Below are 25,982 nucleotides of genomic sequence, written 5' to 3'. Positions count from 1 at the left end.
ACTTCGATCTTGGCGGATTAGGGAGATTAAGGCGAGAGAAGAGAGATGTCCCAGAGACCAAGAGGTGAAAACTGGGTCTCTGGAGGGGAGGCCTGCATGTGTGGTGGGGCCTTTGATGGCTGTTTGGTGGCTTGGTCTCAAAGCTCTGTCACTTGGTCCTCACCAGCCCCCAGGTCGGCTCTCTGGCTCCTGGCTCCCCCACTACTGCGGTGGGCACCGCCCCTCCTCACAGTGCTGCACAGTGACCTTTTCCAGGCCTTGCTGGGTGAGTAATGCCAGGGTTCTGAGGGGCCACGGTGGAAAGGGCTGGCCAGGTGTTGAGGTCAAGTGTTGCAGGTTCTGGGCTGTTTGGAAGCTTGCAGAGGGGCTGATCCAAGCTCAGCTTCTGCGCCCTCCCTGCAGCATCCGTCCTAGCTAGAGTAGGTCTTGACAAACAAGCCATGGCTAGCAGGGGTGGCCAGAGGGGCCTGGGCTGTGGGAGAGTGACTTAGGTGTGTTCCTGTGACAGACATCCTGGACTATTACGAGGTTTCCATCTCAGAGAGTCAGGTAAGGTGATGAAGGTGGGTGCCGGGCTTCCTGGCTGCCAGGACTGAGGGATGCACAGTCTTGCTAATTTTAAACTCAGTCTTAGGGGCCTTGGCAAGCAAATCCCGCACGCTGACTTAGGTGTTGGGGCACTGAGAGTACTCTGTCTGTGGTCAGCCAGTCTTGTGCCCCTCTCTTCTCCCCTATCTTGGATTGCTCCAGTTTCAGCACCAGGGAGTCCAGGCCATAATTAATTACTTCTCAGACTTCTTCCTGTGAATCCTAGGGGAGAACTAGGCCCTCAGGATTCTGTGTGGCCAGCCCCTCCCTCAAACCCTACCCCATGCTGTGGCCTCCCTCCATCACTCAGACAACCTGGGATGCTGCCATCCGAACCGTGGGCTTTTCCCTCTAAGAAATGAAATCCGTCCTCCTTGTCTCTGCTGTCACCGCCGGGGCCAGCCAGGCCTCCATGTTTGTCGTAGAGCTTCCCTGCTAGTGAGTCTAGCTCCTTTCCCATTATCCGGGTTCCTGCCAGCAGTGAAGGAGTTAACACTGCCAAGGCACCCCCCCATTCTGGCTCCTAGCTCCCTCCCTCCCTCCCCCTGCTTCCTCTCTCCTCCTCTCTCCCCTTCCCTCCTCGGCTCCGCGGCTTCATCGGCCGCTGCCATCTCCGACCCCCCCCCACCCCACTCCCCCGCCACGGCCCCTAGCCCCTGGCCGTTTGGCAAGACCCCCGCATACCCCGGGGCTTCCCGAAATCCAGTTCCCCTCCCCCACCCCAGCTCATGCCCCAGCCCCAGAACTCCGGGGCTGCCAGCCCCCTGTGCCCCTGCCCCTCCTGAGAATCGGGGTGTGCTCCTCCAGCCCCCTCCCCTCCACTGGGGAGCCCTTTTTAGGGTCCCCCCTCCCTTCCACGCTTCCCTACCCTTCTCTCCTCCAACCTTCTCCTTCCCCTCTCACCCCTCCCCCCATCCTGGCCCCCCCTGCAAAAGTGGGGTGCGGAGGGGGGAGGGGTGAGAACCCACCGAGGGGAGGAACAAAACTCCAATGAAGTCAGAGCCCCCTACTCGCCGCCGCGGCCCCCAACATGGACTGTCTCTGTATAGTGACAACCAAGGTAAGCACGATGGGGGGCATTGGGGAGGGGAGCAGTAATGAATTTGTAGAGAGGGGTTGCCAGGCCTTATCTGGGGCTGCAGACACCAGAGCGAGAGCCTCTGAAGTGAGATGTGTTAGAGGGGTCACATTTAGTTTTGGGGTTCACGTCTGAGGAAACGCTGGATTTGGCCACAGGTGCCACCAGGAGTGACATTTTGTCCCTCTAGAGGAATGGAGAATTTGGCCCCTGGGGGCTTGCTGTGCTCTGGTCCACCAGCAATGTTTTGAGGGCGATTTATTTAAGGAGAAGCCTGCCTCTCACACGGGAGCTCTGGTCAGATACGTGGGAAGGTGGGCTCCCTGTGTGCTGGGGTGGGGGCTGTCTTCCCTCCTGGGCAAAAAAAGCTGGTCTTTGGATGCAAACCAGCATTGGGGGTCTCCTGGCATGAGGGTAAAGGTTACTGGTTGAGAGTGTCTGGTTCATCTGGGGGTGTCAGCTGTCAGGTAAGGGTGGGCCTTCAGGAAACAGAACATCTTGTGGTAGATGTGTTTGGGGTGCTCCTGGTTTGAGGGCATTGCTGGAGTTTAATTCTGTGGACTGGAGCACCCTGGGAGTTGTCAGAGGGCTGGGGTCCTGATACAGAACTACCTGAGAGAATGGACCAGGTGGGATTAGGATTTGGGGTACCCCATAGGAGCTGAGGTTGTCCTCTCCTGGGAAGGAGAGGTTTGGGGTAGGAGGGTAGAGAGGGGGTAGCTGAAGAGTGGGACCATGTGGGTGGTACGAGCTTTCGGGGTAGCCGAGGCAGGTGCCCAGTGGCCCATCTCCCACACCTCATCAAGAAAACAGAAGAGCAGATGGAGGAGACTGTTACCCCGACTCTTGGGAAGACCGCTGGATCTAAGGGTCTCTGAAGAGGCCAGGGTGTAGGAGGAGGACAGGGCTCGCAGAGCCGGGGCCCACGGAGGTGCTTAGAGCCTGGAAGGACAGGGCGCTCTGGGCTGAAGAGGCCGAGCAAGCCTAGGTGGTTTGCCTCCAGACTCTGGGACTGGCAAGCTGGTGTGTGGAGGGAGGCTGGGGCGGGTGGCAGGCAGCTGGGGGCTGGGGGGTGGGACAGGAAGTGGGGGCCGGGGGAGGCGGGGTCCGGGTGAGTCACAGGCTGGGGAGGGGGTTATATTTAGTGGGAACTGCAGCTTCTTATGGGAGGAAGCTGAGGACACACATGTTCCTTGCCACAAACTCACACATGTGTATACACATGCGTGTGCACGGGTGAACACGACGGAGGCTGAAGACTTCGGGTCTCTACCCCTCTCCCCATCTACAGCGCCGCTTGCTCTTCTGTCTGCGGGGTCTGGGCTTTCTTCCAGGGAGCTGGCTTCTCTCCTCCCCTGGTCTCCAGCGGAATTTTGTGCCTCGGCTCTTCTGGCCCTCTTTCAGTCAGGGCCCTTTCTGTCGCCTGTCCTTAGGCCTGATCTTTGGCCTTGGCCCCTAGCTGTTGTCACCGGTGCACAGATGTGTACAGGAAGCCCACTGAAATGTGTGGGCTCTGCCTCTAACACGTGAACACATGAGTGCCAGTAAGGGTGAGGGGCTTGCCTGCGCTGGTGGCTGTCCTGGGTGGCTGCTTTTATTAATTTCTCCGCTCCCAACTCCTGAGTGTTCGATGGAGCACATGACCCAAGCTTCCCTGAAGGCAGGAGGCTTGCAGAGCCGATCACGCATTCGGGTCTTGCTGAGGTTTGGAGACCCAGCTTTGCCACATTCATTGGCCAGGAAACTTGTCAGCTTCAGGATGGAGGGACTCCAACTCCCATAAGGCCTTGAGGCACCAGCTCTCTCAGTGGTAGAGTGGAGTTGTCCTTCGGACTGTTGGGAGTTGTGGTTCCTCTGTATCCAGGCCAGTGGCGGGGGAGCCCGGGAGGAGCCAGCAGGGGGCACATGGCTTCTGCCCTAGGAAAATGCTGGGGGTGGGATGGGAGTGCACAGCCTCCGCGGCGGCCGAGCCGGCCGCGTCCGTCTGTAATTTAAGGGACCTCTACTGACGACGTAACGTGTGCTGGGCGCTGCGCCCCGGGAACGCCGCTGTGCAGCTCTCCCCGAGTCCCGTTCGGCACCCCGCTCCCTGCCAGTACCTCCGTCTCCGAGCAGCTTTCTCCCACTCCGCCCCCGTCCCTCCCCCTTTCTCCCCGCGCGGCTGCTGCCGCAGTTGCCATGGTAACCAGCGACGACTGAAGTCGCGCGGCGGACTGGAGGGCAGGGCGAGGGTGTCGGAGGGCGGGGCGGAGCGAGCGGGGGCTGGGGGGAGGCAGGGGAGGGACGGGGGCCTGGGGCCAGGGCCCCGGAGGCGAAGCGGTTAAGCCCGCTGGGGGGTCCCTATTGGGCGACGCGAAGACGCTGGGGGCGGGGCAGTGTGGCCCATCGCTTCATTCATTGGTCGGCAGGGGCGTGGCGGAGGGCTGGTGTGGGCGGGGCCGGGGAGCGAATGGGCGGGAAGCGCAGGGAGGCGTGGCTTCACGGCCAGGTGGGCGGAGTCGGCCTACTCCACCGGGGGAGGCGGGCAACAACCCTCCGAGGGGGCGGGGCTGGGTTGCCAGGGTACCATGAGGGCGGGGCCGACCCCGTAGGGGCGGGGTGCGGTTCCTGTACGGAAAGGAGACCGGGTTCGCGTGGCCGTAGTCCACGGAACTGCGGGGTGCGGGGGTCTTTGGAAAGGAGAATCCGTGGGTTGGGGATATGACGTCTCAGTTTTCCCAAGATGGAGGCCTGCTCGGATTTCATCAGAGTACCCCTCCTACCTCAGCTCTCTGTTCCAGGGAGACAGTTGCTAGGCGACGGCAAAGTCCTTGATTGCTGCGTTGCCAGGCAACGGGGAAACGGAAAATGGAGGGAAAAAGGAAATGGGGGGGATGGGAGAGGGTCTCAATGGTCCGTTGCGCCTTCTGGTGGAGGAGCAGGACCTATGTATTTTCTAGACCGAAAAAGATTTTTGAGTCCAAGCCTGTCCCGCATTGGTTCTTTCTGAGGAGCCATGCATTTTATTTAGATATGAAACTAGGTCGTTGAGGTGGGGATCCATCTTGGGGGTCTTACCTAACAGAGGCCGATGGGTGCAGGGGTGAGGTTCTGTAGAGTCCCTTAAGGCCTTTTGCCTTGGGCGGGAATTTTACATTTGGGGAGATTTGGGGAGACCCCTCAAGGAGAGAGATAAACCTTCACCGGGAGGCTCTCTGGGAGAGAGGTTTACAAGTTCAGGAGTTTGGGGAAGGAAGGGAGACTGAAATGACCTGAGACAGTGTAGGGTGTTCTGAATGGCTCCTGGGTCCTCACTCTGTAGGCCTGGAGCTCACAGAGACTGGCCTGCCTCTGTCTCCCTAGCGCGAAGGGTAAAGACCACCATGTTTAGCCTGATGCTTTATTTTCCTTTTCCCTGTGGGTGTAGAAAAGATATATTTGGGAGCAAATCTTCCAACCAAAATGCAGCTCAGAATTACAGAGAGGGTGTTGAAATGGGGCAGGAGCAGCAGCCAGAAAGTAAGTAATTTACTAATTTGAAGGGTAAAGAAAAGAAAAAGTTAGACATGGTGGTTCATGCCTGAACTTGGGAAGTAGAGGCAGGAGAATCAGGAATTCTGGCTGGAGCCAGTCTGGGTTACAGGAGACTGTAGTCTCTCTCATGAGGGGGAGAGGGACAGAGAGAGAGAGAGAGATTGGAGTTGTCAGGGTGTGGGTAAAGGCGTTTGCTGTCAAGCCTGGTGATCTGAGAAGGATCCTTGCGACTCACGGTGGAAGGAAAGAACCGTCTCCATGCACGCCATAGCACTCAGCTGTGTGGTCTCACACACAGATACATGTAGTAAGATTTCAGGTAAAGCATGAAGTATTTTTAATATAAAGCAAGAATGTTGGAATGATTGGAAAAGACTGCAATTGGATTTGGAAGATTTGCTTTAAAGCAGATTAGACATACTCAGAATTGGGTTCTAGTGAGGTTTTTGGGGTATCTTAGACAGTCCAGCATATAATTCAGTTTAGTGGTTTTGGACGAGGAAGCTACAAACATGTGAAGAGGCCTTATTTGGGTAATATATTAATGTTAAGGTCGCCAGTGGTGGTCTGGGGGACAGAGGACTTGTAAAGGGATGATTTAAAAGGCACGTCCACTTGAGGGCATGTGGAAGATCTACGTTTCTTTAAACTCTTGAAGAAGCACCGTGGCCGTGGGGTGGGGCTGGGCGGTCGGCAGGAACTCTAGCGTGGCAGGTGCTTCGCAGTCTTACAGGGTGTTAACAGCAAGAGGCTTAGGGTGGGGGCTTGCGAGGTCCCTCGCAGCTCTCAGAGGTGACAGGGAGAAGCGCTGCTGCCCCCCTCTAGTCCAGGGGTACCTTACTGATGAGATGCACAGTGAGGTTTCAAATAGTCACAAGCCCAGTATTTTGGGGGTAGTGGAGAATTGGGTGAAGTAAGGGGTCCCTGAGCGCCAGAAGGATAAGTCGCTAAATTTTACAAGTGTCAGTGTTTGTAGAGTGATTGAAATAGGAGTAGACCGTGGGAAGCTGAAGACAGCAGGGAAATCGCTGCCATCAGGGAGGAAGTTGGTAGCCAAGAGGGTCTCCCTCACCCTTCACTCCCATCATGACGCTCTCTGGTACTGCGCAGGCGCTGCCCCCCCCCTTCCCTGGCCGCAGCCTCCTGTCGCCGCGGCCGCCGCAGCCCCCGCCCCCTCCGCCCCTCCCCCTCCCCCAACCCAGCACCCTTGCTATCCCACCCATACCCTCCCCTCAGTCCCTCCCCTTCTCCATGTCGGCTCGGAACAGATTCGCCTCCATGTGTCTCTGCGTGGTACGTGCCGCGGTACGGGATCTACGGGATCCGGCCTGCTTGCCTCTTCCCGGACACCCCCCACCCCCACCCCCCCAGATCTCAGGATGCGAGCTTCAAACGCTGTTGCTCTTCCTTCTGCTTGGCATGGGGTCTCTGGGTTGCAACTTCTTGAAAACAGGCGCAGGGGGTTGTACCTCTCGTCCCCCACTCTAACCCACACCCCTCTATTCTTGGGGTGCCAACCCCGGCTCCAGGTCATTCTGTGCAGCTGGGCCTTGGAAAGCAGCAGGAAGGAATAACGGGCACCATCTGTCAGGCCTTATCCTTGTTTCAAGTCCTAATATATTGGGGTGCAGACTTGCCCAACAGCATAGAGCGCCAGCCAGGGCCCTGCCTCTCCCCGGGTTAGGAGCCGTGGCCTCCTTCCTGTTTGGCTTCGGCTGGCCTGTAAACCAGAACTGTAGGGGCGACCTCCCCACCCCCGTGTCTGCAGTGTCGGAATTGCTCTCCTACCTTCCCTACGGCTTCATGGCTTCACAGAGTTCGTGTGAAATCCCCTAGGGCAGGGCCCAGGCCCTAGCTCCTCCGGCCATATCTTGAGAACTTTGGCTCTTCTGTGGCCCTCATTTCCCTCACACCGTCTCCCAGTCTCCAGCCTTTCCTTTAGTGTCACGCACAGGTCCCTCCCCACGGTAGGGGAGCAGGGAGGCTGGGGCCTCACGGTGATAAAGGGTCACCTTTGTTTCTTGTCTATAATAAATGGCTGATCGGCTCCCTCCAGGCCTCCATTTCCTTTGTGCACCAGACCGTTCCTCATATTTAGAAATGTCCTGTTCAGTGGGGTGCATTTGGGAGGTGCACACTTTGGTCCTGCCTAGCTTACCCTGCAGGGACTTCTGGGCACCTCCTGTGGGCATGTCCTGCCGTGGGGCCCCGTCCCTCAGCTGGGGCGGTGGTCAGGCTGTTGACCTGCTCGTTCAGAACACTAACCGGGCAGCTCAGCCTTCAAGAAGGTCCATTTCGCCTGGACTCGCCTTGCTTCTCTTCCCCTCTTGCTTTTCTGGGGAGCAGGGCTTAAGCAGGGTTTTGGTTGGTCCTGGACTCACTATGTAGTCATGGGTGACCTTGAACTTCTAGGCTGCACCTCCAGAGTGCAGTGATTACGTGTGTTCACCCCGATATGTCCCCCCAGGGTGCCACCCACACTTGGGGAGCCCCATCTCCCTTCGAGAAGGCTCTTCAAACGTGTAGAGTGTTTTTGTTTGTTTTATTCGTTCATTTGTTGAGACAGGGTCTAGCTGTGTAACCCTAACCGGCCCGGAACTTTCTACACAAACTTTCAGAGCTCTGCTTGCCTCTGGCGCCCCGGCCTGTGCTAACCCTTCACCGCTGGGTCCTGCTTTGAGAGCCTTTGGTTGACAGGACCACTCGCTTCCCCTAATCCCCTTACTATGTCCTTAATCTACAGTCAACCTGCTTCATCCTCCTCAGCGTTTTCAGAATCACAGTCCTTGATAAACTTCCTTCTACTTAATCTTGCTACTTTTGGCCTCCAAATGTTTCTCCAAAGGTCCTCTCAGTTTCTCAGAGACCCTGGGAGGGAAATTCCGCCCATGTGTGGCAGCAGCTGCTGTGTCTGTTCCCGCCAGTCCCTGGCCGAGCCCTGCATCTGGTGCTCTCTGCCTTCTTCCCTGAGTCTGGGGTATTGACAGTTCAGTTTCGGAGGTCAGCTCTGGAGGGGAGGGGCTGCTGCCTCTCTCCGAACCCCAGTCAGTCCCCTTTACTGATGTTTCTATTAAGCAGGAGGCCCTTGTCCCGGCAGCTGGTTAGTTGGTCAGGGAGTCACGTTGAGAGCCTTTTTACCTCCAAAGTCCGGCAAAGAGCAGGCGTTCAATCTTAAAACATTGTATCATCTTCCTCAATCAGGGGGCCAGACCTCCCTCCTGCCTGTCCCCCTTCCCTTCCTCCCCCAGCGCATCACCCTCTAGTTTATCCGGATTAGCTGGCTAGCTTCGGGCCCCTTTGCTGAGTAATTGGGAATGAGCCAGGCCGCTGAAGGAAGATGGGGCGGCCGAAGCCTCACCCTGCTTAGGGGCTGTTGATGGCTAGCACGCTCTAGCTGAAGTACCTGACTTTGGTTCCTGTTTCAGGCATGCAAGGTGCTGGAGAGCCAGTTGCTTAGGGGGAGAGGCTGCCATGGGGAAGTTGGGGTGCTAAGGGTAGGGTGTAGAGCAGGGACGTCAAATGGAGTGTGAAAATGGGAGATGATGGCAGAAACAAAGAATCTGGGGATAAATGAGGGTTAGGGTTAGCCGCTGCAACCCGTAAAAGGATAAAGATGAAGGCTTGCTTGGGCATGGCTTGAAGACACCGGCGGTGGGGGATGTGAGGTAGGCGGCCAGAGCCCTAGGATACCAGGAGTAGGAAGTTGGAGGAATGGAGCCTGGACCTGGCTGGAGAGGGGGCTGTCCGGAGGGCGGGGAGAGGGGAGCCAATGGGCTGGAGGAGAGGGCGGGGGAGGAGCCGGGCAGGCCCCAGGGCCCTCCGCACTGCACTGCGAGGGGACAAGGAGGCGCCCGGAGCCCCAGGCGCTGGGTTGGCCCGGTGACGCTGCCTCCGTCCCTATCCCCCAGAAATATCGCTACCAAGATGAAGACACGCCCCCTCTGGAGCACAGCCCGGCCCACCTCCCCAACCAGGTAAACGCCCCCGAGCTGGTGCACGTGGCGGAGAGGAACTTGTCCCACCTCGAGGCCGTCCACGGGGTCGTGGGCCACGCCCACCTCTCCCCCCTCAAGGTAGGAGACCCTGGCGGCCCCCTCCCCAGTGCGGCCCTCGGAGCCTCGGAGCTGCAGCAATCCCCCATGGGCCGGTAGGGCGAGAGCGATGGGGGAAGAGGTTGGGGGTGGCTTTTGGGCTCTTGGGGCTGGGGTGCGGGGTTGTGCTTCTGGATCTGGGAGGGAGGGGGATGGACGCCGGAAGCACTTTGGTCTCAGAAGAGAAATAGGCCAGGCAAGTGGGAGTGGGCTCGGAGCCTAGAGCCGGTGCATGCGCCCTTGCTTATGTCTGGTGTGTTGAGAGGATGGATGGATCGCCCAAGAAGTGCCCCCAATGCCGGGGCGCTCTCACTCCCTCGCAGCCCCAGCCCCCACTTCAGTTTTCTCTGTCCAGAGCTCTGTTCCAAGCGCCTGGTGCCCTCGTTTGCCCCTGTCCCTTTCCCCACCTCCTCCCCCAACCTCCGCCTCTGGGCCTGGCGCTGCCTGTTCCTGAGTCTCAGCTCTTTCCATCTGGCTGGACTGAGACTGGGAGGCTTGGTCCTTTCTGCCTCTTCCTGTGCCCAGCCTTTGCTCCCTCCCGTGCCCCCCACCTCCCCGCTGGCTGGCTGGTTCTTGATGCTGTCTCTCTCTTCCTCCCACGCATGTATCCTCCCCCCCTCGCTGATCCCCAGCTCAGGCCTCTGTGGCCTGATCAATCTTCGCCTGGTTGGAGCAGTCGGTCCTTTCTGTCTGTCCTCCCATTCATTTCTTTCCCAGCGTCGCTCCTCCCTGATCGTCCTTGTCTCTTTCCTTCCTCTTGGTCTCTCCTCCACCCCTGCCTCCTTCTCCAGCCGTCTCCTGTCCTCATTATCACATATGGCCACCTGTTCCCCTTTCCCTCCGCTGTGTTCACAGTATGCCTTTTTTCTCCCTCTTCATTCCTCAGAGGCCTTTTATTTCCCAGCCCACTTTCCCTCAGGATCCTCTTCTAGGGACACAAGCTGTGAGACTGAGGAGAATTCTGAGGGACAGATGTGTGGGGTGCTCTGGGAAGGGGACCCCAGTCACTTGCATTTCACCAAGATTTGTGAGCCAAGGGATAAGGCAGGGAAGTGGCAAAGAGAGTAGTTGGAGGAAGGTGGGGAGGGCAAGGGTCTTCAGGCCTGAGGCTGAGGCTGGAGTGAGGCTAGCTGCTTGAGAGGAAGGAGGAGCGCCGAGCCCTGGAAATAGCACATTTGTGTGCAACTCTGGCCGAAGCCAAGGAAGATTCAGATGCCTTTTGCAAAAATGGGGCCATTATGTCTTGGGTGGAGAGGAAAACGAGGTCCTTGAGGGGCCGGGAGAAGGCTAGCGGAGGCTGTAAGTGAAGGTGGACAGGGCTTCAGCCACGGGACAGGAGAGAAGCTGGGGTGCGGGTTGAGAAGTGGAGGACTGTAATTTGGGGATAGAGCCTAAGGGGTTGAAGATGAGGTAGAGGAGAGTAATGAGGCCCCTCTCCTCTCGTTAGAGGTGGCGGGCGAGGGCAGGAGCTGGTAGGGGATGGCGCTGAGGGCTTGTATGGGGACAGGGAAGTGGCTTGGGAGGAAGGCCGGGGACAGGATCTAGGGAGGCCACGGGGGGTGGGGGGATTTGGCTGGGTGTGGGGCGAGGCTGTAGGGCGAGGATGGGTCTGAGGTGTGTGCCTCAGAGGAGGCCGTGGATGACTTCAGCAGGCACTGATGCTGGCTAGACAGCAGCGTTTGCCTGCAGGGGAAGATGACAGTGGATTGGTGGGGCTGAAATCTGTGAAGGGCCTGAAATGGCTTCAGAAAGAGCAGTAAGAGAAGAGAGACCTTAGGAAGGGGACCGGGAACCCTCGTGCTCGGTCGATTTCAAATATTTGTCTACGGAGGAAATAGATTGGGGACCCCCGGAAGGAGTCTCTCGGCAGCCTCACCTCACTGCCATAGAGACGTGGCTTCGGTTGCCCTGGCAACTGGGGAAGCCCCTAGGACAATTCTAGAGCTGTCCCCGCCCTGCAGTTGAGCTAGAGACCTGGCTGCGTTGAGGCCACTGACGTCAGGGACCAGGGCACGCCTCGTTTTAACCCTTTCCTACATGGGCTGGGGGCAGGGGCTAGGTTTTGGACGCCTTTTACCATGCCTCCTTCCTGAGAGTCTTTGCACTGCGTAGGGCGGGGCTGCAGAGGGAAAGGGAGGCAGGTTATTCGGGGCGCACCGCGCCCACGCCCACGAGTAGACGCCTCCTGGCCTCTTGGCCGGGCTAGCGGTAGGCGGGTCCGGCGCCTAGGAGAGGGACTCTCGGGTCCTTTGCTCTCGGGAGTCTGTCATACCCTAGGCCACGCCCCCACCCGTTGTCCTGACTACCAGGCCTCCTGGAGGTGGGTCTCCCCAGGTCTTGGCTGGTCTTAGATACTGTTGCTAGGCAACCTGGTCCCTGGAGGAAGGGGTGGATTGGATGGCGGGTGGGTGAGAGAGAGGGAGGGACCAGAAGCTGGGGAAACCCCGGATTCTCACGGCGCGCAAGATTTAGAGCAAATGTGTGCCAAGGTGAGGGACACATTTGGGGGAGGGTTATCAAGATATCTGAATGATTGTGAAGGTACAAAGACAGGGAAGGGAGCCGCAAGCGGGAGAGCAGGCCCGGGTGGACCGGAACCCCGGGCTGTAATACGTACCACTTAATGCATGTAACACCCAGCAGCGTTAGATCCGGTGAGCAGCACCCCCCAGCGTCCCCCCTCTCCCCACTTTACCATCTGCTATTCCCCTTTCCGTCTGGCCGTCTCTCTCTTTCCTCTTCTCACACACCTCCTTAAATACACAGGGGCCTGGGCTGGGCAGAGTTGTGTGTGTGCGAGCGTGTGTGTGCGTGTGTGCGTGTTTGTGTCATGTAGCTTGAGGCTGGGTCCTTGAGTTGCTCTGAAGGTGGCAGAGTGGAGCCACTGCGCAGCGGGGAAAGGGCTCCAGACTGGTGGGACCCCTCTGCTTGCGACTCCCCTGGAGTCAGTGCTAAGGCAGCTTTTTGTCTCTGTCTTCTCTTGCAGGCCAACTCCCCCCCTGTGATTGTCAACACGGACACCCTCGAAGCCCCAGGATATGTGAGTTGTTTAGGTTTTGGGACTAGGGCCCTAGGAGAAGGGTCAGAGAAAGGAGAGCGTGGACCCCTGTTGGGAGGGAGGGGACACTCTGCCTGAGTGTCTGTCTTACTGGCCTTGTGTTTCGCCCCGTGCTGGAGTTGCAGGTGAACGGGACGGAGGGGGAGATGGAATACGAGGAGATCACGCTGGAAAGGGTGAGAGCCGGCCCCTCCATGCGAGGTCCCTCGCTCAGGGCTGTTGTTTCTCTTTGTGTGCCTGAGTTTTCCTGGTGCCCAGTCTCCTGTGTCCCTATGTGTTCCAGCCCCGGCCCCGGCCCGCTTCCCTTGACAGAAGTGAGCAGTAGGGGGAGCTGACCTTCCTGCCCTCTTTCTCCGCAGGGTAACTCAGGTCTGGGCTTCAGCATCGCAGGTGGCACTGACAACCCACACATCGGTGATGACCCATCCATATTTATCACCAAGATCATTCCTGGTGGGGCTGCAGCTCAAGATGGCCGCCTCAGGTGAGCCGACAACACGGGGTTTAGAAAGCTACCGCTGCAGGGTACAGTGGTACACGCCTGTAGTCCCAGCAGAGCCAGGCGGATCTCTGAGTTCAAGGCCAGCCTGGGCTACAAAGTGAGTGCAGGACAGCCAGGGCTACACAGGGAAACCCTGTGTTGGAACATCAAAAGAGCAAGCAAGCTAGCACCCTGGAAGGGGGTGTCTGTCGGGAGGAAGCCCCTGGCTCAGGCCCACATTGCTGTTCCAGGGTCAATGACAGCATCCTGTTTGTGAATGAAGTGGACGTCAGGGAGGTGACACACTCAGCGGCGGTGGAGGCCCTCAAAGAGGCAGGCTCCATCGTCCGCCTCTATGTCATGCGCCGGAAACCCCCAGCCGAAAAGGTCATGGAGATCAAGCTCATCAAAGGGCCGAAAGGTAGGGCCAAGCTCCTGCCTCTCCCTGCCCTGCCCCAGGCCTCCCTCCCCAGGCCAGGCAGCCACTTCTCCCCTCTCTGCCATCCAGGACTTGGCTTCAGCATCGCAGGGGGCGTAGGGAACCAGCACATCCCAGGAGACAACAGCATCTACGTCACGAAGATCATCGAAGGTGGCGCCGCCCACAAGGACGGCCGGCTGCAGATCGGAGACAAGATCCTGGCGGTGAGGGTCCCAGTCCGTTTCTGGCCCAGACCCAGGGCTCACGCCCGGGCCCGGGGTCCTCTCCATGCTTGCTTCCGGGCCTGTCTGAGCCTTGCTTCCCCTGACTCCAGGTCAACAGTGTGGGGCTGGAGGACGTCATGCACGAGGATGCCGTGGCTGCCCTGAAGAACACGTATGACGTTGTCTACCTAAAGGTGGCCAAGCCCAGCAATGCCTACCTGAGTGACAGCTATGCTCCCCCAGACATCACGACCTGTGAGAGCCCTCCAGACCTCAGAGCCCCTCATGACCCATCCTAGCCATTCCTAACACTGCCCCATGACACCCCGGGGCCTGTTTCCAGGACCACAACCTCTGAGCCTTGTGCTGGTCAGAGAGGAGAAAAAGCAGTCATGGGGAAGCACTGAAAGTGGGCACTCATGTCTCTTGTCCAAGGGATACAAAGCCCACATGCTTTTTATGCTTCGGGCCAAATCCTCAAGCAACAGACAATTCTCACAGTCTTTAAGAATGTAGAAAAGAGCTGGGCATGGCGGCACACGCCTTTACTCCCATCGCTGGGAGGCAGGGGCAGGGGGATCTCTTGAGTTGGAGGCCAGCCTGGTCTATAGAACGAGTTCCAGGACAGCCAGGGCTACACAGAGAAACCCTGTCTCTACACCTTCCCCCCCAAAACCCCCCATGCGCAAGAATGTAGGGAAAGAACCCGGCAAGATGGGACATACCTGCTTTTCCAGTTCTTGGAAGGTAGAGGCAGGAAGATCAGGAGGTCAAGGCTGTCCTGGGCTTCATGGCACGTTTGAGGCCATCCTGGGCTACTTGAGGCTGTGAGAAAAAGGGGGAAAATAAGAAAAGGACAAAGGCTTCACATTTCTTCTATAAGACTAGTTCACATGGTCACAGAGCGATCATGGAGAAGGAGCACAGAGGCCTGCTGAACTCTGGCCCAGGGAGGCCAAGATCAGAGCGCCCTGGCAGGTGCCCGCAACACAGTAAGAGAAACGCTGTTGCAGAGTAAGGTGTTTGGGAAAGCCTCAGAAACATGATAAACACGATTCAGTGTATTAAAAAGTCAGCAGCATGGGTGCAGTGGCCCATATCTGTATCCCACCATTCTGGAGCCAGAGGCAGAGGATTGGAAGTTCTAGGCCAGCCTGGGTTACTTAGTGAGATGAGACTCTGCTAGAACGAGAGGGGCAGAGAGAAACAGACAGAGAGAGAGAGAGACAGACAGAGACAGACAGAGACAGAGACAAAAGAGACCAAGTATGGATGTGAAAGTCAACTGAAACTCAACATCTGTTCTGACACAGACCCCTTCGGTGGCCCCGGGGTGGAGATGCCGGGTGCAGTGGGAACAGACCTTCACATAACGAGTCCCCACGTGTGCCCGCCACCCCAGCAGTCAGGAAGGCGCCGCTTACTCCGTAACTCCTTTCTATTGGTGCCGCTATTTCTCACCAGCCGAAAACTACTCCTGGAGTTTCCAGTAATTAAAAGAGGTTACTTATTTTCCTTGCAAAGGTGATAGGGATGGAAGCCAGGGCTGCCTCGTGCAAGTGCTTGCCACTGAGTCATGCCCGGGCTGTATGGCTATATAATTTCTTCCCCACCTTCCTCTTCTCCGTAGACTGAACATAGATTTACTAAGGAAAAGCAGGGAAGAAAGAACTCAGAAGGCTCCATTTCCGTTCTCGCTTTTTTGTCTTTTCTTTTTTCTTTCTGTGTAGCTCCACTATTCCATATGTAGGCCAGGCTGGCTTTGAACTTGTGCCAATTCACTTGTCTCGGCCTCCTGAATGCTGGGATTACAGGTGTGTGTCACCAAGCTTGGTTTTAGAATTTTTATTTATAGGTATCTTTCTGTGGTTGTTGTTTTAAGGCAGGGTTTCTCTGTGTAGCCCCGGCCGTTCTGAACTCAGGCTGTAGAGCAGGCTGGCTTCAAACTCAGCTTCCCAAGTGCTGGGATTATAGATGTGTGCCACGATGTGTGTCCCCATTATGCCAATTACTTTTTTAAATTAGAGAAAATGGGTTTATTTATTGTTTGTGTACGTTTGTGTGGGTATGGACACTTGGTGGCACGCGTGTGCGTGCGTGCATGCGTGCGTGCGTGCGTGCGTGCGTGTGTGCGTGCGTGTGTGTTCAGGTCAAAGGACAAACCTGTGAAAGTCTCTGCTCTCCTTCCCCCATGTGGGCGCTGGGGTTTGAACTGGAGTCATCAACCTGTTCAGCCATCTCCCCCACCCCATGGCTTGTCTTCTGTTTTGCTTTGCTTTGTTTTTGCTTTTCAAGACAGAGTCTCACTATGTGGACCAGGCTGGGCCTAGAACTCACAGAGATGGACCTGCCCCTGCTCCTACCCGCTCCCAGGGTTGGGATTTCAGCCTTGTGCGGCCACACCCAGCCACACTTCTTCCCCTCCCTTCTCTTTTGTAAGAGGTTTTTGTTGTTGGTTTCGGTTGTTGCTCTGTGCAGCCCTGGCTGTCCTGGACTTGCTTGGTAGACCAGGCTGGCCTGGAACTCCCTGCATGTTTGTCTGTGTGCCACTGTGTAGCGTGGCCTGTGCTCATGGAAGCTGCCAGTGTGCTGGGTGGTCAGATCCCCTGGAACTGGAGTTATAGGTGTTTGCGATCCACCGTGTGGATGCTGGGAACCGAACCAGGGACTTCGAAAGAGCAGTAGGTGCTCTTAACTGCTGAGCCGTCTCTCCAGCCTCGGTTTCTCTGTTTTCAAATGTTGTTTTATTTGCTTTAAAGCACTGTGATTCTGAACCACGATAATTTTGTTAGGCCAAATTTGTTGTAACATTTTGATTGTTATGGTTGGAATGGGGAAAACAGAAAAGGAATACTTTTGTCAATTGACAAGAAATATAGTAACTTAGTGGGATGTGGTGGTGTAGGCTTTTAATCCCAGCACTCGGGAGCCAGAGGCCAGGTTACTACACAGAGAAACCCTGTCTCAAAAAACTAAAAAAAAAAAAAAAAAAAAAAAAAAAAAAAAAAAGGAAGAAAGTGATGAAAAAAGTATTTATTTATTTATTATAATTTATTTAATTTTTATTTTATGTGCATTAGTGTGAAGGTGTCAAATCCCTTGGAATTGCATTACAGACAGTTGTGAGCTGCCATGGGGGTGCTGGGAATTGAACCCGGGTCCTTTACGGAAGAGCAGACAGTGCTCTTAACCACTGAAATAGTTTTTTAAGACAGAGTCTTATCATGTGTGGCTGACCTGGAACTTGCTCTGTAGACCAGGCTGGCCTGGAACTCACAGAGATCCACCTGCCTCTGCCTCCCAAGTGCTGGGATCACAGGTGTGCGCCACCACCACCTGGCAAAAATGATGAATGGAATGAAACAATGTTTCTGGATGTTTTTTAAAGATGTTTTCCCCTTTACTTAATTTGAGTGAGTGAGTGTGTGTGTGTGTGTGTTACAGGCTCACACATCATAGTAAGGGTGTGGAGGTGGGAGGACTGTTTGTGGGCGTTGCTCTCTCCTTCCCCCAGGTGGACCCCGGGGATCAAAGTCAGGTGGTCAGGCTTGGTTGGGAGGAATCTTTATCTGCTGAGCCTGTATGGAAAAATACAGGCTTAATATGTGAAGGAGCTCAACCTTCCTCCAACTATACATTTTATGGAATCCTAATCAGAATTTCAGTGTGTCTTCTTCTGGAATCTGTGTTGCATCTTAAAGTTCAATTGGGAAAATGTGTGGGAGAATAGCTAAGACATTTTTTTTTGGAAAGAATGAGATATTATTTTTCTTTATCAAATATGAAACACACTTAGGCCACATTCAAATTTAATGTACTATTTGTTTTTTAACTTCTTTTAGAGACAGTCTTACTGTGTAGCCAAAACTGCCCTTGAACTGGCAAGCCTCCTGCTTCAGCCTCCTGGGGTTGGGATTATAGGTGTGTCTGATCATGTCCAGCTTTCTGGGACTTTTGTTTTACTTTTTTGAGACAGGATTTCTCTATGTAGCCTTGGCTGTCCTGGAACTCGCCCTGCAGCCCAGGCTGGCCTCGAACTCAGAGATCTTCTTGCCTTTGCCCCCAGAGCGCTGGGATCAAAGGTGTGCGCCGCCACTGCCCAGCCTCTGGTACTATTTCTGAATTTCCCAGAGTTAAGTTGGGCTCCTTGGGAAGAGGGGTGACTTTCAGTTTTGGGCAAGACAAGAGACAGGAAGGGTGGTGCTTGAAATACTTAGAATCCAGGGGTTTAGAGGGCTGACGTAGGGGAGTGAGAGTTTAAGGGCGGCCTGGACTACATAGAACCTTCCAACAGCTGGGAGGGCAGAGTGCTTTCCCACTGTACATGAAAGCCTTGGGCTTTATCCCCAGTGCTGAGGGAACCTGGGCATTTCAGTGCACGCTCCTGGTGAGCAGGAGGCGGAGGGGAGGGCTCCGATGTTCAGGGCTGCATAGTGAGTTTGAGGTCAGCCTAGGTTACGTGAGACCCTGTGTTTAAACACAAAAAACCTCAAAATGGTGCTAGGGAGATGGCTCAGGTGGTAAAACGCCTCTTCCCAAGTGAGAGTCCTCGTCCGTAAAAAGCTGGGAGCTGTGGTGCACATGCTTGAGGGCTGGTGCAGAGGCAGGTGGATTCCTGGCGCTCTCTGGAGCTGACCCCAGTTAGCCCAGCGGAATCTCTGTGCTCAAGTTCAGCTGGAAACCTTGTCTCACAAAGCGAGGTGGGGCTAGGCACAGGGGCACACACTGGACCCCGGCACTCAGGAGCAGAGGCAGGAGGATCTCTGAGTTTGAGGCCAGCCTGGTCTACACAGTGAGTCCAGGACAGCCAGGGCTACACAGTGAAATCCTGTATGTAAACAAAGAAACAATAAAAAAGGAATATATAAATGTATAAGACGAGCCTTAATATTGCAATACTAGAGGGCTCCAGGGAGGGGACCCAAGGCTGTTAGTTATACGGCAGACATAGGAGCCATGAAGAGCCTCCTCCCGGCTTCTCAGAATTCATTTAGTACGTGAAACACACACGGTCTTAATAACACCTAAGAAGAAGGTGGGAATCAGGCATGATAGACGTTTGTGGACCCAGCTACTCAAGAGAGGGCGGTAGGAGGATTGTGGGAGCTCAGTCAGGCGCAAGCAATACAGTGAGATCCTGACTTGAAAGTAGAGTTCAGCCCAAGCTGTGACCAGGCGGTCTGGGGAGCCATGCAGTGGCTGCACGGAGCGGGCCAGGTCTGGGGTCCTGACTGCACTGCCAGACAGCCTTCTCGGTGTCTAGAGGTCTTACCTTTCTCCCTGAAAGCGTAAGGGAGAGCCTCATCCACCCTCTTCCCTGTGTCAGCTTTATCAGAGTAAGCACAAGGGTGCTGTGCTGCAGCTTGGGTGTGTGTGTGTGTGTGTGCGCGCGCACGTGTGCATGAAGGCGGGAGCATGTTTTCTCACTGTTACTGTTTTGAGGTAGGGTCTCGCTGTGTAACCAGTGCTGGCCTGGGTTTGCGGCAGCCTAAGGGCGTGGTAGGCCTGGACACCACCTCAGCACAGGACAGTCCTTGCAGGAGTCTGACTGTCCCTGTGCCCTCAGCAGTGGCAGAGCACGCTGTAGTGGGCGGGGCAAACACCAGAACCCGACAATTCTAGAAAGACAGGCACCCCTCCCCCTTGAGACAGGGTCTTACTGTGCAGCCCCACTGGCCTGGAACTCTGCCCGCTTCTCCAGCGGATCTGGGGGTGTGGCATACCCGCAGCTGTGGGCGGGGAGAATGTTTGCTCACTGAATTTGAGTCCGCTTAAGGCTCTAGGCCAAGCCTGGGAAAAGGAGAAAGGCAGGGGCACAGGCTGAGTAAGGCCACGGGTATAAGCAGTCTCCCTCGCAGAATGTGGAAAAATACTTAAGATAAATGACCCGATTAAAGGAAACAAAACCATGACAGGCGTGAGGGACAGTTTAATGGACTGAGAGCTGCTTTAGGAAGAGCATTGGACCCACAGGCCCCTTTGCCGTCACCAATCCTTCAGGTCCTTGCCCTGTGGTGTCGCCTGCACATCTCTGACCCGGCTGCGGATGGCCCACATTCCGCCCGCATCCTCTGGCTGAGCCCGGCTTGGGCTCCGTCCGGGGGTGGGGGGGGGGTGGGTGGGGAGGATGCCTGGGTGGGTACCGCGGTCTTGCGCTTTCATCTCATCCTGTCCCGTCTCCCCTCAGCGTATTCTCAGCACCTGGACAACGAGATCAGCCACAGCAGCTACTTGGGCACTGACTACCCCACAGCCATGACCCCCACTTCCCCTCGGCGCTACTCCCCTGTGGCCAAGGACCTGCTGGGGGAGGAAGACATTCCCCGGGAGCCGCGGCGGATCGTCATCCACCGGGGCTCCACGGGCCTGGGCTTCAACATCGTGGGTGGCGAGGACGGCGAGGGCATCTTCATCTCCTTCATCCTCGCCGGGGGTCCGGCCGACCTCAGCGGGGAGCTGCGGAAGGGGGACCAGATCCTGTCGGTGAGGGAGGGGCCTGTGCGAGGCTCCGCGCTGCGCCCGGGGGCCCTGCGCTCTCCGGGGGCTGGCTGGGCCCCGGGGGACACCTCTTCTCCCTGCCTAGGTCAACGGTGTCGACCTCCGGAACGCCAGCCACGAGCAGGCCGCCATCGCCCTGAAGAACGCGGGCCAGACAGTCACCATCATAGCGCAGTACAAACCGGAAGGTGTGCCTGAGCGCCCGAGGCCTGAGCTCCCGAGGCCTGAGCTGGCCCTCGGACGGCCCCAGCGGGGTGGGGTGAGCGTGGAGGGGGTGTGTCAGGACGGCTGGACAGCGTTCCAGAACCTTCTGTCCTTCCTCAGAGTACAGCCGGTTCGAGGCCAAGATCCATGACCTTCGGGAGCAGCTCATGAACAGCAGCCTGGGCTCAGGGACTGCGTCCCTGCGGAGCAACCCCAAGAGAGGTTTCTATATCAGGTGAGGGGCTTCCTGGGCATGGTTCTTCCTGGGCGTGTCGTTCTCGCCCACCAGGGCTGATCACTGATCTGGAATATATCATCTGGTTGAAAAACAGCCCCAAGTCTTGTACTTGCCTTCTAGCCACTGGTTGCCCAAGTACTTTCCCAATGGCTTTCCTGGCAGGACCGAAGGCCAGCACTAACACAGCAGGCCTCCTCCCTCTCTTCCTCCCTCTCTCCCTCCTTCCCTCTCTCCCTTGGACCTAGGCCGAGTTTGAACCCCTGTCTTCAGTAATCGCCCTGCACCCGCCACACACCCAGCCCTGGGATGTTTGCATCTTCTCGGCACCTTAGTTAGCCTCGGCGGGAAGGCCCGAGCTCTTCGGAGCCTGCCTCCCGTCTGTCTGTCTCATTTCTATCTCTTCCTTCCACTGCACCCCCCCGCCCCTCCCGTGCTAGGGATTGAACCCCAACTTCGTGCCTGTTAGGCGGGCACCGAAACCACCATTGAAAAGCCACCCTAGCTGATCTTCTGACATCTCAGCAGCACTTGCCCCCTTCTCAAGGAACACATGGGCCTAGCTGACTCCCAAGAGCCCCCTGCTGGATGCCCAGCCTGGGGGTCCCCCTACCAGGAAGGCTCCTCTTCCTGTCTCCTTGCCTCTCCAGTCCCCTGCCCATCTCCTTCATCCTCTCTCCTCGTGCAGTAGGCTGGCCCCGTCTGCGCTCTGCTGTACAGCTGTCTCTTAGAGCCGTCTGGCCCAGCTTGATACCGTCTCGGAGGTTCAGACCAGCTCTGGCTGATGCTTTTGGGCCCTCTCCTTTGGGTTGTGCCTGGGCGAGTCCTAGACCGAGCTTGCTGTGTCCCTGCTGGTGCAAGGCCCACACCCAAGCTCTCCCTTTCTTCTGGGGGCTCAGCAGGTCCTGGGGTCCCTCAGTGCTCACTGTCAGACAACACTACAGAGCCCTCGGGCTCTCCTCCGTCTGCAGCCCCCTTGCTTTTCTCTGCGTCGTCGCTTTGTCATCCCTAGCCAGCCTTGAGGTTTCCTGGTGTCTGTGGCAGAGCTTTGCCCCGTCCAGCTGGCCCACCTTCCTGGCCCTCAGCGGGGCCCTGACCCTCAGTCGCTTGTGCTGTAGGGCGCTGTTTGATTATGACAAGACCAAGGACTGCGGCTTCTTGAGCCAGGCCCTGAGCTTCCGCTTTGGGGACGTGCTGCATGTGATTGATGCCAGTGACGAGGAGTGGTGGCAGGCGCGGCGGGTCCACTCTGACAGTGAGACCGACGACATTGGCTTCATTCCCAGCAAACGGCGGTGAGGCTCCGGGCCGGCGGCCTTCCTGGTAGAGGCACCCAGGGGGGGCATCCAGCAGGGGGCTCTCCGGAGCTGGCTAGGCCCTGCTGGGGACCAAGGCTGCCGAGGGGGCCAGGGTGTAGGGACCTCACTGTGCGTCTTCTCTGTTCCCTGCTCTTCCTCCATGTGTCCCACAGGGTTGAGCGACGAGAGTGGTCAAGGTTAAAGGCCAAGGTAGGTCCAGGTGGACGGTGACTCGGTGAGGGAGTGGTAGGGAGGCCACTGAGCCAAACCCCGAACCTACCACAAGGCCTGCTCTTTCTCCTAGGACTGGGGCTCCAGCTCTGGATCACAGGGTAGGTAGGGTCAGTGGGAAGCAGCAGGGTGCACGAAACACACCTTGACCTTCCTGGGAAAGCAGGCGAGGTGGCCCCAGGCCCCTGCCTTGGAGCCCCTTGCAGATGTCCGTCTCTCACCAGGTCGAGAAGACTCGGTTCTGAGCTATGAGACAGTGACGCAGATGGAAGGTGAGCCTCAGGCCCCTGCCCGGCCCCTGCCTCAGCCCCCCCCCCCCGCTTCCCCTGCCCCCCTCCCGCCTGCTCTGCCTGGCCTCGGCCTCAGCCCCCCCGCCGCTCCCCCCCCCCCCCCGCCTGCCCGCTCTGCCTGGCCTCAGCCTCAGGCCCCCGCCTGGCCCCTGCCTCCCCCCGCCCCAGCCCCCGCCCGGCATCTGCCTGTTGCCTGAGCCAGGTTCTTTCTCCCTAGTGCACTATGCTCGCCCCATCATCATCCTCGGGCCCACCAAAGACCGCGCCAACGACGACCTTCTCTCTGAGTTCCCCGACAAGTTTGGATCCTGTGTCCCTCGTGAGTGTGGGGCCTTGGGTCTACGGAGTTGGAGTTGTCAGGGCCGTGACACTGGCGTACAGTGGGACACAGACCACCGTAGAGCGGGGCGCTGCCTGCCCCCTTCTGGGTGTGCGGCAGGAAGGTTGGGCCAGAGCCTGGGGGGTCCTGGGGGGGCAATTCTGTCCTGTCTGAGTCTCTGGGGCGGGGGGTGACGTAGGCTGGCAGGAAGGGCGACGGTGAGCTCTTCGTGGGCGGGCGGCTCCCTGCAGATACAACACGCCCTAAGCGGGAATATGAGATAGATGGCCGGGACTACCACTTTGTGTCCTCCCGGGAGAAAATGGAGAAGGACATCCAGGCGCACAAGTTCATCGAGGCTGGCCAGTACAACAGCCACCTGTACGGGACCAGCGTGCAGTCTGTGCGGGAGGTGGCAGAGCAGGTAAGACTGGCGGGACCTCACCGCCCTCCTCCTGCCCTCTCCCCGCTCTCTCTAACTCTTTCTCTCTGTCTCTCTCCCCACTGGCTCTGCGCTCCGCTCCTCCACCTCCTCCTCCTCCTGGGCAACCCTGACGCCTGCTTTTCTGTGGCTCCCTTGCTTCCTGACCCCATGCTCCCCACTGTCCCCGCCTCTCCGCCTCTCCTCCCTTCTTGCCCCATTTCTCCCCTTCCTGGGGCTTTGCCCTTGACGGCGTTCATGCCTTCCCCTGCTCCTTTCCTTCCCTTTCCTGTGGGGTCCCTACTCCCCTCTCTCATCCCTCCTTAATCTCCTTTTCCCTATTGCCCCCCCTCACTGCCTGTCCTCCCTCTGCGGCTCTTTTCTCCATCTGCCTCCCCTCCCTCCCATCTGTCTCTCGCATTCCTTCCATCTGTCTGTCCTCTGTCCGTCCTCCCCTCCCTCCTCCCTCTATCCTAATTCCTTTATCCTTTCCTCTGCTGTCTCTCCACGCCTGCCCTGGCCTGCCCTCTGACTACCTCCTTTGGGGCCTCTCTTTGCCTGTCTCCCCTCTGTTCTGCCCTTCCTTGTCCCCCGGTGCTTGGCGCCCCACCTTCCTTCTCCGCGCTGTTGGTCACCCTGTCCATACCTGTTTCTCTTCTCTTCCCTCCATGTCCTTTGACATCTGTCACTTCCCCTTCGGCCAACCTCCTGCCCCTGCCTTTCTGTGTGCTGTGTCCTTTCCCGCCCCCCGCCGGCCCCCAGGGGAAGCACTGCATCCTCGATGTCTCGGCCAATGCCGTGCGGCGGCTGCAGGCGGCCCACCTGCACCCCATCGCCATCTTCATCCGTCCCCGCTCCCTGGAGAACGTGCTGTGAGTATGGAGCTGGGCTCCCCTCCGCTCCCCACGTGGGGCCTCGCCTGGACCGCACGGAGGCCCTCTCGGCCCAGAGGGCTGGCTGGAGGGTGGAGAGCCAGGCTGGGGCAGTGACAGGTCCCTCCTGCCTCGGCTGCGCAGGACTACAGTTCTCAGGGGCCCCGGGGCAAATCGGAACCCCAGATGCAGTTAGGATGGAGACTCTGCATCCCTTCTGGGGCTGAAGGCTGGACGGGTCGGTCCAGAGAGGGCCTGGATGGGCGGGTGCCGAGAGTGCAGGCAGCTGCAGAGGGTGTGGCTGGCTGCGCGCCCCAGCACAAAGAAGGAAGTTGCAGCTTAGCACGTCAGGATGGAGGAAGTGAAAACACAGAGGGGGCCAGCCCTCACGGCTGTGTTTTTCTCACTCTCCACAGAGAGATCAATAAGCGGATCACGGAGGAGCAAGCCCGGAAAGCCTTCGACAGAGCCACGAAGCTGGAGCAGGAGTTCACAGAGTGCTTCTCAGGTGAGAGGCCACTCTGTTGAGGGATGACTGAGATCAGGTGGAGCCAGCCGCTCCGTGAGGGATGACTGAGATCGGGTGAGAGGCCACTCCATGAGTGATGACTGAGATCAGGTGGAGCCAGCCGCTCCTGTGAGGGATGACTGAGATCAGGTGGAGCCAGCCGCTCCTGTGAGGGATGACTGAGATCAGGTGGAGCCAGCCGCTCCTGTGAGGGATGACTGAGATCAGGAGGAGCCAGCCGCTGCCCTTAAGGGATGAGCACAGTTCTGACTGAGATCGGGCGGAGCCCTGCAGGGTAGGCGGGAGGCAGTGTCCTGTTGGTGGGCTCCACACTCATGGCTGCAGGGCAGGCAGTGCTCCTTGCCGGGGACTCCCTGGGCACACGTCTTTGGGACCTTGGCCTCACTCCCTGCTCCACCCCGCTCGCAGCCATCGTAGAGGGCGACAGCTTTGAGGAGATCTACCACAAAGTGAAGCGTGTCATTGAAGACCTCTCAGGCCCCTACATCTGGGTCCCAGCCCGAGAGAGACTCTGATCCCTGCCCTGGCTTGGCCTGGACTCACCCTGCCTCCATCACCTGGGCCCTTGGTCTGGACTGGATAGCCCGAGCCCCTCGCACCCCGGCCTCCCTGCCCACCCTTCTTATTTATTTCCTTTCTAACTGGATCCAGCCCACCGGAGGGGGAACAGTCCTCTGCATGTACCCCGCACCCCAGATCAGGGCTCCTGGACCCCAGGAACCTGCGGCCTGGGAGGGGGCTGGGCTCCTGGTTCCGAGCCCTTGCTCCCTAGGTCCCCTACCCTACCCGCCCCCACGCACACACAGACCCACGGGGGCCTCTGCCCTCCCCGTTTTCTCCCCACACATTCCAGAAGTCAGGGCCCTCTCAAGGGATCCCCCGCTGTAGGGTTGCAGGGCCACAGGCTTCCGCGCTCCCGAGGCTGGGCTCGCCCGCCCGCCACTCCCCATGCCGTTTCAGTTCTCATTATTTTCTCCATTTTTTTCTTCTCAAAGGTGGTTTTTGGGGGGAGAAGTTGGGGGCTCTGCTGTGGTGCCCCCATCTTTCACACACCTCCACCTTTTCTTTGCCGGTTTGCATGAGTGGAAGGTCTAATGTGGCTTTTTTTTTTTTTTTTCCCTGGGACTTTATTTTGTTTTATTTTAGTTTATTTTTGGGAAAAGGGGAGGGATGGGTCTAGGGACTGGGGAATATGGGAGGGGGGTGGGGGGTAAGGGGTCAGGGGTTGGGTGTCTGGGAGCCAGGGGAAGACAGGAAATGCTGCCGCCTTCTGCAATTTATTTATTTATATTTTCTTTTGAGAGAGTGAAAGGAAGAGACAGATACTTGAAACCCGGTGTGTGGCCTGCTTCTTTGGGGTGAGGGAGGGAAGCGGAGGACACAGGTGGGGGCCTGGGACGGGTGGGTCTGGGAACTTCAGACCCTTGCCTCACAGGGACGGGAGTGCCTGAGAGGGCCCTGGGAAGGAGTTGTCAAACTGGGCAGCAACACGAGGGCCGTGGGCCTGAGAAGAGTGGGGGCTCAGCTGGCCCCTGGCCAACCTAGTCCAGCCCTGACTACTGCCCTAGCTGGTCTCATCTCCGCTGGTGGCCCTTTCGTTCCTGAAGAAAAATGCAGAAGCGTCCTCCACC

General features: G+C 57.6%; 1 protein-coding gene across 8 annotated transcripts; it reads left to right on the top strand.

Moving 5' to 3' along the window:
• Window positions 1–507: 507 nt before the first annotated feature.
• Window positions 508–25,683, top strand: Dlg4 (discs large MAGUK scaffold protein 4). 8 transcript variants are annotated; one of them, XM_060363412.1, is made up of 20 exons: window positions 508–549; window positions 9,088–9,153; window positions 12,257–12,310; window positions 12,454–12,504; window positions 12,688–12,812; window positions 13,061–13,230; window positions 13,318–13,454; window positions 13,565–13,709; window positions 19,642–19,937; window positions 20,038–20,140; window positions 20,277–20,391; window positions 21,510–21,686; window positions 21,863–21,899; window positions 21,994–22,021; window positions 22,145–22,192; window positions 22,428–22,529; window positions 22,781–22,953; window positions 23,713–23,822; window positions 24,239–24,330; window positions 24,760–25,683. In XM_060363412.1, exons 4-20 carry the CDS (start codon window positions 12,475–12,477, stop codon window positions 24,864–24,866), a joined length of 1,995 nt encoding a protein of 664 aa, XP_060219395.1. In that variant the 5' UTR covers window positions 508–549; window positions 9,088–9,153; window positions 12,257–12,310; window positions 12,454–12,474; the 3' UTR covers window positions 24,867–25,683. The 8 variants fall into 8 exon arrangements, with proteins under 8 accessions (XP_060219395.1, XP_021503783.1, XP_060219391.1 ...); XM_021648108.2 differs by lacking the exon at window positions 508–549 and adding an exon at window positions 1,243–1,648 and having other exon boundaries at window positions 9,088–9,252; XM_060363408.1 differs by lacking the exon at window positions 508–549 and adding an exon at window positions 1,244–1,648 and having other exon boundaries at window positions 9,088–9,252; window positions 12,257–12,311; window positions 12,446–12,504.
• Window positions 25,684–25,982: the final 299 nt, after the last annotated feature.

Source organism: Meriones unguiculatus, chromosome 11, assembly GCF_030254825.1.
Source record: "Meriones unguiculatus strain TT.TT164.6M chromosome 11, Bangor_MerUng_6.1, whole genome shotgun sequence".
Taxonomy (NCBI): Eukaryota; Metazoa; Chordata; class Mammalia; order Rodentia; family Muridae; genus Meriones; species Meriones unguiculatus.
The sequence above is the reverse complement of the archived record's forward strand: the minus strand, read 5'-3'. Positions and strand labels throughout refer to the sequence as shown.